Source organism: Aegilops tauschii, chromosome 1 (genome assembly GCF_002575655.3).
Source record: "Aegilops tauschii subsp. strangulata cultivar AL8/78 chromosome 1, Aet v6.0, whole genome shotgun sequence".
Lineage (NCBI taxonomy): Eukaryota > Viridiplantae > Streptophyta > Magnoliopsida > Poales > Poaceae > Aegilops > Aegilops tauschii.
Window position 1 is genome coordinate 110755177 of NC_053035.3, and position 12477 is coordinate 110767653.

The 12477-nt window shown below is 42.5% G+C and overlaps 1 protein-coding gene across 1 annotated transcript; it reads right to left on the reverse strand.

Moving 5' to 3' along the window:
• Window positions 1–7978: 7978 nt before the first annotated feature.
• LOC141027765 (protein FAR1-RELATED SEQUENCE 5-like) lies at window positions 7979–11247 on the reverse strand. The gene is made up of 4 exons (XM_073505141.1): window positions 11095–11247; window positions 9005–10722; window positions 8615–8888; window positions 7979–8395 (listed from the first exon to the last, which is right to left on the reverse strand). The coding sequence occupies exons 1-4, from the start codon at window positions 11245–11247 to the stop codon at window positions 7979–7981; spliced, it is 2562 nt and encodes an 853-aa protein (XP_073361242.1).
• Between the last annotated feature and the right edge of the window lie 1230 nt (window positions 11248–12477).

Here is a 12477-nt window from a genome sequence, read left to right on the forward strand (position 1 = left end):
TGACCATTCAAAATCAATGTACTGTGAATTCAATGCGCAGCCGGCGCAGGCACAAGAAAAGTATGAATTTTCTATTCGGCCACCGCATCATTGCCTGTTCCATGTCTTATCCTGAGCAATGTGATGGACTGTGTATCAGCGACGAATTTATTTGATTTTTCAAAACTAATCATCAAATCAATAATGCAATTAACCATTCCCTTGATCCCAAAATAAGTGTCTCAACATTATTACTCCCTCTATTTCGCAATGTAGTGTGCCCGCGTTTCTCGAGATCTAAGTTTGACCATATATTTAACCAATGAGAACGACTGCGATGGGATCAAAAATTATATCACTGAATTTATATCGAAAATACGAATTATGTGATATAATTTTTGCTTCCGCCGTAGTCGGTCTCGTTGGTTAAAAGTTTCGTCAAATTTGGATCTCATAAAACGTGAGCGCACTACATTGTGGAATTAAGGGAGTACAACTTTGCACTAAAGTTATACTAATGTTGAGACACTTATTTTGGGACGGAGGGAGTACATTTTAGAAAGAAAAAAATAATACATAGCAGATGCAAAGCCAAGAGGAATACCGTATCGGGGGCCTCCTTTTATTTTCCCGGCAATCTTACATATCTGTACAATCAACCCAAAATGCTAAATGGAGGACGAGCTTCATGGAGATTTTTTTTCTTTGAAAAGAAATCAAAATTTAGCATTTTTTAGTTTCAAAAAATATATATTTATCACACATGTTCATATGGTTGTATACCATATGTGTATAAAATTTAAAGATTTTATACATTATGGTGAGAGATACACAAAAAAGAAATAATCACGATTTTGAAAATGGTGAACCGTATACGTGTTGTTCCTTATTAAGAATTCATGAACTTGTGTTTTTGTGTAGCTCTCGTCATACTGTATTTCATCGTCAAACTTTACACATATGTAGAATACATCCAAACGAATGTGTATAATTTTTCAGAATTCTTTTGAAATTTGAAACATGATTTTTTATGTATTGTTTTCCAAAAAGACAACCTCTCACAGAGCTCGTCCAAATGCCTTACAATTTGCGTGTTTCTTTCATTTCCAAAAGGGAAGTGTTTGTGGCCGGGGCGCCGGCGGAACGCTCGGGCCGGTCGCGCTCCGTGCGTTGGATCTTTTTTGATCCAAGGACGTTGTTTGCGCCACGTGTTACCAGACCCTTTTTTTTAACACGCACGGGTTATCCCTTCCCGTGTTTTTGCTGCAACCGCACGGGGGGGTCATTTTGGTGCGAGGAGGCAGGGCGACCGGCGGGCAGCTGGCTTGTTGGCGCCTGGAGATTAGGAGCGGCGGTGGCGGCCCAAGGCGGATCTCGATTCTCCGGCGATCTATGGCGCCCCCGGATGGTAACTCTCCCCTCGTCCTCTCTCTATCATTGTGTTGTCTCCCCCTCCCCCATTGGCTTTAGGGTTAGGGCGGGTTATGGTGCGGGGCAAGCCGTTTGTGTTCCCGCGGGCCGCCGCCGGCGCCGGCGCGGACGGGGATGGGGTGGTGTTCCCGCGGGTCGAGGGAGCGGGCGGGGTGGTGTTCCCGCAGGGTTGTGGGAGGGGGCGGGGGTGGTGGTTTTTTAGGCTTCTGGTGGCTAGGGATTTGGGATGGGATTAGGATTTTTTTTGTTCCACGAACTACGGGATTTGTTGTTCTCGCACATACGTTAGGTTGTGACAATGGCCGCCGCCGCTGGAGGGGTCGGGGCAGGGGCTTCCCGTGCATGACTGCATAGAGCAGAATTCAGCTCTCCTGCCCATTTCCCCCAACTTATTTTTCTCTTGGTTCACAGTCCATGTGTCCTGCATACTCGATTGGCCTACTCGACTATGATAGTTCATATAAGTAACAAATATGATGTAGCTACGGAATTCCTAATGCCAGTTTTTTGAAACATATATGGTGCCCCGACCCATTCCCTGTTCTATGTATGTTTTTGGTGACATGAGGATGCCACTACTGCTATTTTTTCAATGTTTGAGCTAACTGCTGCACCAGTTTTTGAAACATATACAGTTGAACAAGGCTGTGTTTTCTTTCATTGGTTTTAGTGAGGTGATTTTTTGATGTTTTTTGTATATGAACATATATGTAACATTTTTAGATGCAAAATGTTGTGGCCTGTGATAAGTTCAGAATGCAACATTGTTGTCGTTAGTAGCTTTTTTCAGTGGTGTTAGTAGCGTTTTGAAGTGGTGTTAGTAGCTTAAATTAAGCACTGTCCAACTGATGATGTATATTTTTTATGTGTGCTTATACATTTTTCCTTTTTGTAGATGTTGCAGGCGCCTCTGGTGAGAATGAGGGGAGTAAGAAGGCTAAGAAGAAGAATAAGAAGAAATACAATCTATGTGGCTTTAAGTCAAGGTTTAACTCAAAAAGGCTGGCTGAGATTGGGAAGCAAGTATCACCGGAAAAACAGAGAATCATAAGGGAGGGACCGTTTGGAGACTTGTTGGACATCCGGTCTTTCAAGGTGCCCCATGAGCTCATTGAGTTTGTTGCGATGAACACGAATCACATACTCTCTGAGTTCAAACACAAGAACAAATCTATCACCTTCAGCAAGCTTATGGTGAAAAGGATTTTCAACGTGCCATTCGGTGATAGACCCGTGAAGCTTCTAAAGAAGAGTGATGAACATGATCTTCGCAGCATCTACAAGGAGGGGAACAGGGCTCCAATCGCCCATGTTGTCAAGTTGCTCACTAGTTGCAGTGAGGAGGACGTGGTTATGATAAATAGGACTTGGGCACTCCTTGCGTTGGCAACAGTTTTGTGCCCAGGCACGGGCAATATGGTGAATCTCGAGTATCTTGCTTCCCTGGAAGATATGTCTTTGGTGCATGAATTCGCTTGGGATGAGCACTTGTTGGCACGAGCGATGGAGGAGGTTGGAGTCTTTCAAGAGAAGAAGAGGATGCAAGCAAATACAGAAAAAGCAGCAGAGTTTCAGATCGCTTCATGCCTTCCCATGTTAGCGGTATGCAACGCAACATTATGAAATACCTCCATCTTTTTTCTTTGCTTCATGAAACCTTCTGTACATTTTCTATAGCTCGCATTTATGTTTTTGTTGGCTAATGTCCTTTTTCCATTCCATGCAGATCATATACATGGATCATATTGATATCCCGCCCGGCCTCCCAAATGAGCATGCCATTGATTATTCCGTGCCGAGGATACGCTTTGTTTGCCAAAAGGATTTTGATTGGTTGGATAAAGTTGACAAGAACAAGCTCACTCTTGTCCAACCTTTCTATGGGAAACATACCCAAGTAATTTTGCTACATCCCGCCTATGTATTTTCCTTTGCCAATGGAGTATTAACACCCCCATGTTTTTTGCTCACTGAATTTGCATGTAGCAATCTTTGCTTTTCCATTTAGGTTATGGCGGCCTTCTTATTTGTCTCCCCTCATGTTTTGTTTTCCTAGATCCGGAGTTTGTGCAACACCCCCTATGCAGCACAACTCATGGGACAGGAAGTTGGTGCTGAAGCAGCCAGTGGGCAGGGAGTTGGTGCTGAAGCACCTAGTGGCCAAGGAACTAGTGGCCAAGGAAGCCAAATTCAAGGTGCTGACATTCAAGCAAAGGACTCTCAATCAAACGAGGCTCAACAAAATGTTGATACTGAACCACACCTATCATCATCGCTCAATGATTGGCTGCAGCAATCATTCCCTAGCATGCAAGATCTAAGGGTACTCTTTCACAATCTACACTATCTTTTTCTTTGTATTCATTTCCGGTTTACCTTTGGCTTTGCATTATTTACTATACCCAGTTGCAAGTGTATATTTTGTTTGCTGCATCCCTCATTCTGATGTGCTACAACCATGTTCTGTTTTTGCTTCATATGTGGTTTAAGTTCATACCTACTAGGCTTTTTCGCTGCATCCATATGTCTAGTGTGCTACAACTACATTCTGTTTTTGCTTCAAACATATCATTATTTTGCTACATCCATATCAATAATTTGCTACCTAGAGGTATAGACCATTTGTTTTTTATGCTTCATCCATGACAGTAAATTGCTACAATCACACTATTTATTTGATACATAGTGACACAGCACCACACCTACTTGTTTCTTGCTTCATCCATACCTCTAATGTGCTACACCCACATTTGTGTTTTTTTTACATCCATAATTCTCAAAATCTGGATATACTTGTCACTAAAAATGTTGGACACTTGCCTTCTTGTAGGTACCAACTCAGTTTCAAATGCTCTACGACAAGCACAAGGGTATTTTTGCAGCAGAGGTGGATGGTGTAGTAGGCAAGTTTGGACAGTGTTTAAAGGGATTGCAGTGCAACCGAATGGCCGCTCTCCTTCGTGATGTTGGAGACGCCATCACAGCTACCAATGAGCCCAACTTTTCCTTTGAAGCACCTATCATGGACGAATGTCGCGGAAAAGAGAATGATGCTAAAGCTGCAAATGCCGACATTGGTGCTGAAGCTCAAGCTCAAGGTACAACACCTAGCATCAACAAGGATTAAGTCACCGGATTGAACCTAGAAGTTGCAACAGAGGCTGCGGAAACTCGTGAGCAACAAAGAGTGAGTTTCGAGATTGAAGGCAACGCCTCACCTCGCAGCCCCCCACTCTTCTATGATGCACCCAGGAGTGCGACAGCCGGCATTTGGGACGACGAGCCATCCTGTGAGTTGTTCCCAAAGGGCTCCGAAGACTATGAGATGATGCATTCCACGGATGAGCCTACAATTAAGAAGAGCACAGTCAGTCCCATCTATGCAAACATCCCCGTGTTTCCTGTTTCAGACGATGATGACAGCCCAAGTATGCTTCCTTCCTCTTGCATCATTTCTTTTTGTTTTTCTCCATATCATTTTTTTCACATTTGTGTGATTCCAGCAAATTCTTTTTGTACAATCTCTTGCAAACTCATCCATTTTTATTTTTATTTTGCTACAGCTCCTAAGATGGTCGCTATAGAAGAGCATTTTGCTGATGCAAGCAGTGGCCCTAGCACACATGACAAGAACACTAGGAAGAAGAGGATGGCCAAAGTTCCAGCCATAAAAAATACCAGGGCAAAGAAGCAAAAGGTCGACAAGGCTCCAGAAATGTATGAGAAGTTTGTAAAACATGGGAAACCATTGAGGAAATCACAACCCAATGAACAAGTGTGAGCTACCTAAGCCCTATCTGTTTTTTCTTTCTATTTTTTTTCTGCTCGAAACAAATGATTCATTCTGTTGCATCTATGGTAACAGGACACCTTTCATCAAGCTAGGTGGATTTTTCATTGGATACAAGAAATTCCTTGTATGCTTCAAGCCTCGCGGGGATATGAATGATGAGGTTATGTCCCTATGTATCGAGATGAACAACCTCGCATCCCGTGTAGCAAAAGAAAGGGATGTGAAGAAATACATGTTCTTAGTCCACGCGGGGGTAAGCTTTTGTAAAAACAAGCAATGCTTCATTCCTTTCTTTCTTTCACATTTTCGTTGCAACACACACTAACCATTTTGTTGTATCTTTCAAGTAGATCCTACTAAAACAAGACCCATCAACCTTCCAACCAGCAAAACTCATGGCTGAGCTTGAAAGGGCTATGAAAATGTTCAAGGTTCAAAAGTTTGACCTCATAAGTTTCACGAAGCTTTCTTTTGTTCCACACCACAAAATACTTCCAAATATGATCCAATGATGCGACGCGGCTGTAACATTTTTTACATGTTCTGAGTACCTTTTTGCCTTTCTTTTGTTTTTTCCAGCTCTTTTTCACAATTGTGCATGATCGCCATTGGATAGTTGTTTGCACAAACTTGCTTCACAAGCAGTGGAATGTATTTGACTCAATCCATTCAAAAGGAAAACAATCTCCTTTGAAGAAGCAAGCCAATAACCTGGTAGGCTCATGCTCTCTATTTTTTTTCTGTTTACCCTTCTGATTCATCTACATAAATGCCCTGTTGTCATCTTTACACACCTCATTTTATTTTTTGAAACTTTTGTGTGTGTTTTCGGTGCTAGATCACAAAATTTGCAACCCTCGCACAAGAGTGTAGCGAATTCAATGTCAATGTTGGATCCTTCGCCCGTGTTGACCTAGAGGATTACCCAAAGCAAGATACCCTGTGAGTTTTCTTTTTGAATTTTGCTTCAATCATGTTTACCATTTCAACATTTTGTTTTTTCAACTACTCATGGGAAGTATGATGGAGAACTTTTTTTTTTATCTCATAGATGTGATTGTGGCTATTTGGGCTCAAATATGTGGAGAACTATGATGGGAAGTCAATGAGAGAGTTCAAGCAGGTACACATTTTTAATTTTTTGTCTTGTCATTTTGTTACAATCTACTTTCTTTGTTTTCAATACTCATGCAACAGAAGAATACCATGTGTTGTTTTTGCTTCATATGTGGTTTAAGTTCATACCTACTAGGCTTTTTTGCTACATCCATATGTCTAGTGTGCTACAACTACATTCTGCTTTTGCTTCATCCATATAATAATTTTGCTACATCCATATCAATTTTTTGCGGTGGATGGATGTGAACTTTTTGCATTCACCACTCATGCAACACAAGAATAACTAGTATCATACTTGTTTTACCTTTTGTTTTCAATACTCATGCAACACAAGAATAACTAGTATCATACTTGCTTACTTTTTGTATTCATTTTTTACAGGAAGACATGGCGCGATACCGCATCGATGTGGCATACAACCTTTTCAGTCACCCAATGAACAATGCCCCAAAGGAGTGGGCGTTCAAGGATGAGTTGGCAGCTTGATTTTCTGGAAGGTTCAAGACGAACAAGCTTGTTTCTTCGTTAGGTATAGATCATGTCCGAGGTGGTAGCGTTCTCATAGGATTAGAGTAGTGCGCGTTCGTATGTAAACTGTTGATACCTCCAGTAAACATATGTGTCCTTTTGGTATGTAAACCGATGATAACTTGATATTTGGATGATGCACTTATGTTTTTAATGGATGCGTTCTTCTGTTTGCCAACATGATCATGCATTGACAATTGTTTTTTGTTTCGCTGGTTCTGAAATATGAAAATATTTCAAACGTCATCCATCGAAGTTTCAAGGGAATCTCTGTGCATTTTTTCCCTCAAAAGATATTTTCTGAAAAAATAATAGTGAGTGCTACTTTTGTCACACACTTAAATTGCTGGAAGCTCACAGGAAATAGCTACAACCTTCTTTTAGATTTGTTGCAGAGCCAAAATATACATTTTTACCTGCAAATTAGCTACATCCCTACAATATTTTTGCTGGAAGCATAATGTAAATAAGCTTCCTTTCCCAACTTTTGCTGTACAGCTAAATCAACACTTTAAATCATTCAAGGCTTTTTCCTTTTCAAACTTGTTATTTTGCTACAACCATGTTTTAAAAAGCTTCAACCATGTTTTGCAAAAAGCTTCAACCATGTTTCCTAAAAGCTGCAACCATATTTTGAAAAAGTTTCAACCATATTTTGAAAAAGTTTCAACCATGTTTTTCAAAAGCTTCAACCATGTTTTTCAAAAGCTGCAACCTTGTTTACAGAAGCTTCAACCATGTTTTGAAAAAGCTTACCCCATGCTTTTCAAAAGCTTAAAACATGTTCATTATAAACATGGATCAAGTTGTGGTTACAACAACCATTGAGTACTATTTTTAAAAAAATATATAAGGAAAAACCCACATTCTGCTTTTTTTTTACAAAAAAATTCTACAAATTTTGGCACCATCATACTACAAAAAGTAAGCTCTCACAAACATATAACAATAAGAATTTTTTTAAATCAACTCTTGTAAAAAGGAACATTCCACTTTTTTTAAACCACGCATGTAGTAATATGTTGCAATCCCACAAAACAAACATTCACACCTAGTCAACACAACTTTTTATCATAAGTCATGGGGTGTTACAAGGCAATTCATCATTTTTTCCCTCATGAAAATATCCTAAAGTGTAAGGATTGTTTCGACGCCCGGAGCTTTCGTGCTCGCACTCGCAGCAAGAAAAGCTGCAAGGAGTTGGCAATCCTTCACGTTGTGATCTTCATCTTCACAATATTTGCATGGAGTCTTCTTTTCCCTTGGCTTTGGAGCTTTCTTCGTTTTTGCTGCGTCCTTCTTTGCTTTCTTCTTCATTTCATCTTCTCGAATCTCAATTAGTGGCTTCCTGCGCTTCTCTTTCTCTTTTGGCCTTCCTTTCTTTGCTGACTTTGGTGGGTTCCGCAGTCCTACGGGGGGTGGATCCCGCTGACCTGTACTTGGACCCCCTGAGACTTGTGCATTTTTTGCATGACCTTGGGCTTCTTCGTCTCCTGCAACCCCATCACTTGCTCTAACTTTTATTGCAACAACCCCAACACTACCCTGATCAATTAGCCCAGAGACAAAACTATAAGCTTCATCATTGAAGCATGCATCAGAAGTGAGTTTCCCAAACTTCCGTCATAGAGAGTTAAACTTTAGGGTGTTTGTCGTGGGGACGCCGAAATGCATAGCTCTATGCCCATCGCCCGGTTCAGGCGCAAGGTTGGTTGCTCTCTTAGACCATCTTGGAAGCATGTAAGTCGCAGGTATCGTTTGCACGTTCAGGTGCACCATGACACGGATGATATGTGGGTAGATCAGCCCACACATCTCAAACATGTTGCAGGTGCACATGTATGTCTGATCTTTAGGGGCAACACGCGCCGTGTACACTTTAGGGTTGACGCCATAATTTGCAACAATGCGAAACCAGATGACATCCCCTTGCAGCTGATATTGCAGACCATAGCCTGTTGATTTAGCCAACATTTTTTGAAACTTGGAAAATACCTCTCTGGTATAGAAATCTGCAGCTTGCTTTTCAATGTTGTAACTGCAAACAAAAAAGCTTCCAACATCAATAAGAATTGCTACATATGTTTCAAAGAAATGCTGCAACCCCACTGTACTGGAAAACTAAAAAAAAATGCTACATGACTTTGGACTTACTTTCCCCAGAGTGGCGGCCTCGTCGCTTCATTGATGAAGCCAGCATTGTCTTCACGATCAAGCATTAGCTCCTGGCAAAGCTCAAACTGCTGGACAAATGTCCAAACCGAGTCTCCATGATGATTTAAAGTCTTGAAGTAGGAATTCAGGCCCTCGGACCGCCCGGTTGTTCCTGTGAATGGGAAGAACTTATTCCTAAAGTACACAGGAGCCCACATCTCCCTGCTGTCCCACATGTTCTTGAGGTGTTTCTTATCAGCCACACCAAATAACTCGACCATCTGCTTCCACCGTTCTTCAAACTCCTCAACTGTATCTGAATCATTGATGCAACCATAGAATGCTTCAGCAAAAGGCTCATCCTTGCCCAGCATCTTCCCTAGTTTCGTCCTTGCAACCCGGAAGACGTGCCACTTGCAACATCTGTGTGTTGAATCTGGAAATACCATTGAGATGGCTTTAGCCATTGCCTGGTCTTGATCAGTCATAATGTTCAACGGATGCTCGTTATTCATTGCCAACATCCATTGCTGGAAGACCCACTTGAAAGTTTCGATGGTCTCATCAGGCAACAAAGCGCACCCCAAGCAAACAGTATGTGTGTGGTTGTTAATGCCAACAATCGGAGCAAAGGGCAAGTTGTAGCGATTTGTGCAGAATGTGGTGTCGAAAAACACACAATCTTTGTACTTTGGATACAAGGCCCTTGTTCTCCCATCAACCCAGAAAAGCGCCCTAACAGCTCCATCTTCTTCTAGCTTCCAGAAAAAGAAGTTGGAATTCTCCACTTGTCTTCTCTCAAAGTACTCGATTGTCAGCTCCAAATCACGCTCTGACAGGCCCCTTCGCAGCTTTGCTCTTGCATTTGTCACATCAGTCTTCACGTACGGCAAACTCCTTGGATTGCAACACCGTGCATCTCCAAGCAAGCCCATCATATTAGCCGTTGATATGTTGCGATAGTGCAGTGAAGTGATGTACTGCATGTCTGCATCCGGGATCTTTCTGTGAGAGCGGCAAAATCTCCGACGCCCCCTTTGTAAAATCAGCTGGTGTGTGTGATCGGCCTCAAAAACTTTCACAACCCAGCTACCGTCTTTGAGGTTAACACCCATACGAGCCTTGCAATCATACCGCTCCAACCGGTTTCTTTTCCTCTTGTCGCTCACATCCATATAGATGCCAGCTTGTTTGCTTGCAGATTTTTTGTTACTAGAATAGCTCATATCAACATCTTCACACTGATTTGTTGCAGCCCCGTCAGAAATGCTACCACCAACATTCTTCGAAGGATTTTTTCGTGAGTGTACGCACTCAAAAACTCTATAGATTAGAATGCGCTTCTGCTCCGAGCTATTTTTCCTACTATGCTTTGATGTCACAATGCGAGTTCCAAAGCCCATCTTCGAGGCATATTCATTGTAAACACGCTGAGCTTCTTCAACATTGTCAAAAACCATTCCAAGAAAAGGGACAACTGGCTGTGATGATATTTCTTCATCTGGTTCGTCAACAAGTGTTGCAGCATTTCCATTGGCATTGTCACTAGCCACACGGGCATTGCCATGATTTGGAGCTACACCATCCGTGTTCAGCTGCAATGAATCATCACTATCATTTCCCGGAGTACCATTCAGATCAATTCCATCATCTTCTTCTTCGTGCGCAACATTTTGCATATCATCATCAAGGAAAATTGATGGCTCCACAGCAACATTCTGCAACAAAATCAGCACCCAAGTCATTTTTTTGCTGCCTGAAAAAACACGCAAAAAGCGCGAACAAAAAAAGTGGACGCAGCATGTCAATCACAATTCCAAAACAATTCCTGCATGCAGCATTTTAGGATGTAGCATGCAACATCCAGCAAGACGCATGTAGCAAGTGCAACACATACTTGTAACATTTTACTAGCAGACAGCAGGAAGATGCTTGCATTAATTGACAACATCTCAGAAACATTACACAAAAATCAAACACAAGTATGTTGAGAACATCTCTTTTTAATCTCACGCTCATCAATTGAAATCAAAGGTTGCAACATTTTTTTGTGAACAAAAGGATCTACGATTTGCAATTGGAATTCATACCAGATCAATTTCATCCCGGCCATGCCGTGCTGCATCTTGGAAGACCACATCAGGGTTGTAGTACCGTTGCAGCACCGGTCCACTACCACCAGGGCCTTGCCGCCTCAGGGGACTCCGGCCATGAACGGCAGCGAAGCTCGAGCCCAAATCCATGGCGGCAAGGAGGTCATGACGTATGTAAGACATGATTGAAGCAATCCCAAGGCGGCTTGATAGGTGGGGGAGCCCCTCCTCGACGTGATTCGGCCGCGGGGAACGAATAACAGGCGGATCTAGCCGCCGCCGCCGCAGATCGGGGACGGGCAGTCGCGGGGGGGGGGGGGGGGGGGGTCCAGCTCCCCTGTTTCCCTTGCTGTGGCTGTTCGTACACGGTTGCAACAAAACTGTTCTTTTTTGCTGCAACGGTTGCTTCAGTCCGTTTATGCGCGTAGATCTGACGGTCCACGCAAACCGCATCGGACGGCTGGGCCTCGACCGGCCCAACAGTTGGGCCGGTGCGCCGGCGCAGATCACTGCCCTTTCCAAAACTAATCATCAAATTAGTATGCAATTAACTACTTCCTCTATCGACACTATTACATTTAACATGTAAGTATTTTGGATGTAAGAATGCATCATATTATAGGACAGAGGAGTACTTTCTTTAACAAAAATTTACCAAACTGACGCAATGCTAAGGGGGTATTGCATCGGGTACCTTTGATTTTTTGGGGCCATGTTATGTGTCTATACCATCAGCACATTTCTTTGATTTTCCTAAAGTAATCATAAAATTGTAGCAATTAAGGGCATCTCCATTGCATAGCCATTTCTGTAGACGCTTAAGGATTAAAAATAAAAAAGATATTGTCTAGCGTTTGCATAAGCGTCTCAACCTCCAACGCGTAAGGCGCTAACAATCTCAGGTTAAATCAACTACTAATGAACTGAAGCGTCCACTGCCAGAGTTGGCACCGCTGCCTGAAAGGCGCCAGGAAATATTCTCTGGATTAGCGAAATGGCCAGGATTAAGATCCTTAGCGCCTATCCTTAGCGCCGCGTTGTAGATGCCCTAATTACGTACTTACTTTAAGCAAACAATTATCAAACTGATGCACTGCAAGAGAGATGTTGCATCGGGTGCCTCCTTCAGGCGGGCAGTAAATACTGCCTCTGCAACATGTCCCATCACACATGGGCTTTACTTTAAATACGATGATATACAGCCATTCAGGTGAGGCAGTAAATCGTAATACATCTTACGGCACAGATCCCCGAGCTAGTTGGGCGGGTTGGATTCAGAGCGACCTGAAGACCGGCCTCTGCAAAGCTTTTTCGGGCAGCAGTGCCCGTTTTGAACATGCTTGGCTTTGGGGCATAGTGGCTACTTGAGGAACGCCACAG

Coding starts and splice junctions, on each gene's coding strand:
- LOC141027765 (XM_073505141.1), bottom strand. CDS start 11,247: ATGGATTTGGGCTCGAGCTTCGCTGCCGTTCATGGCCGGAGTCCCCTG. Junction 10,723..11,094: donor GCCGGGATGAAATTGATCTG/GTATGAATTCCA, acceptor ATTTTGTTGCAG/AATGTTGCTGTGGAGCCATC. Junction 8,889..9,004: donor AGGCCGCCACTCTGGGGAAA/GTAAGTCCAAAG, acceptor TTTTGTTTGCAG/TTACAACATTGAAAAGCAAG.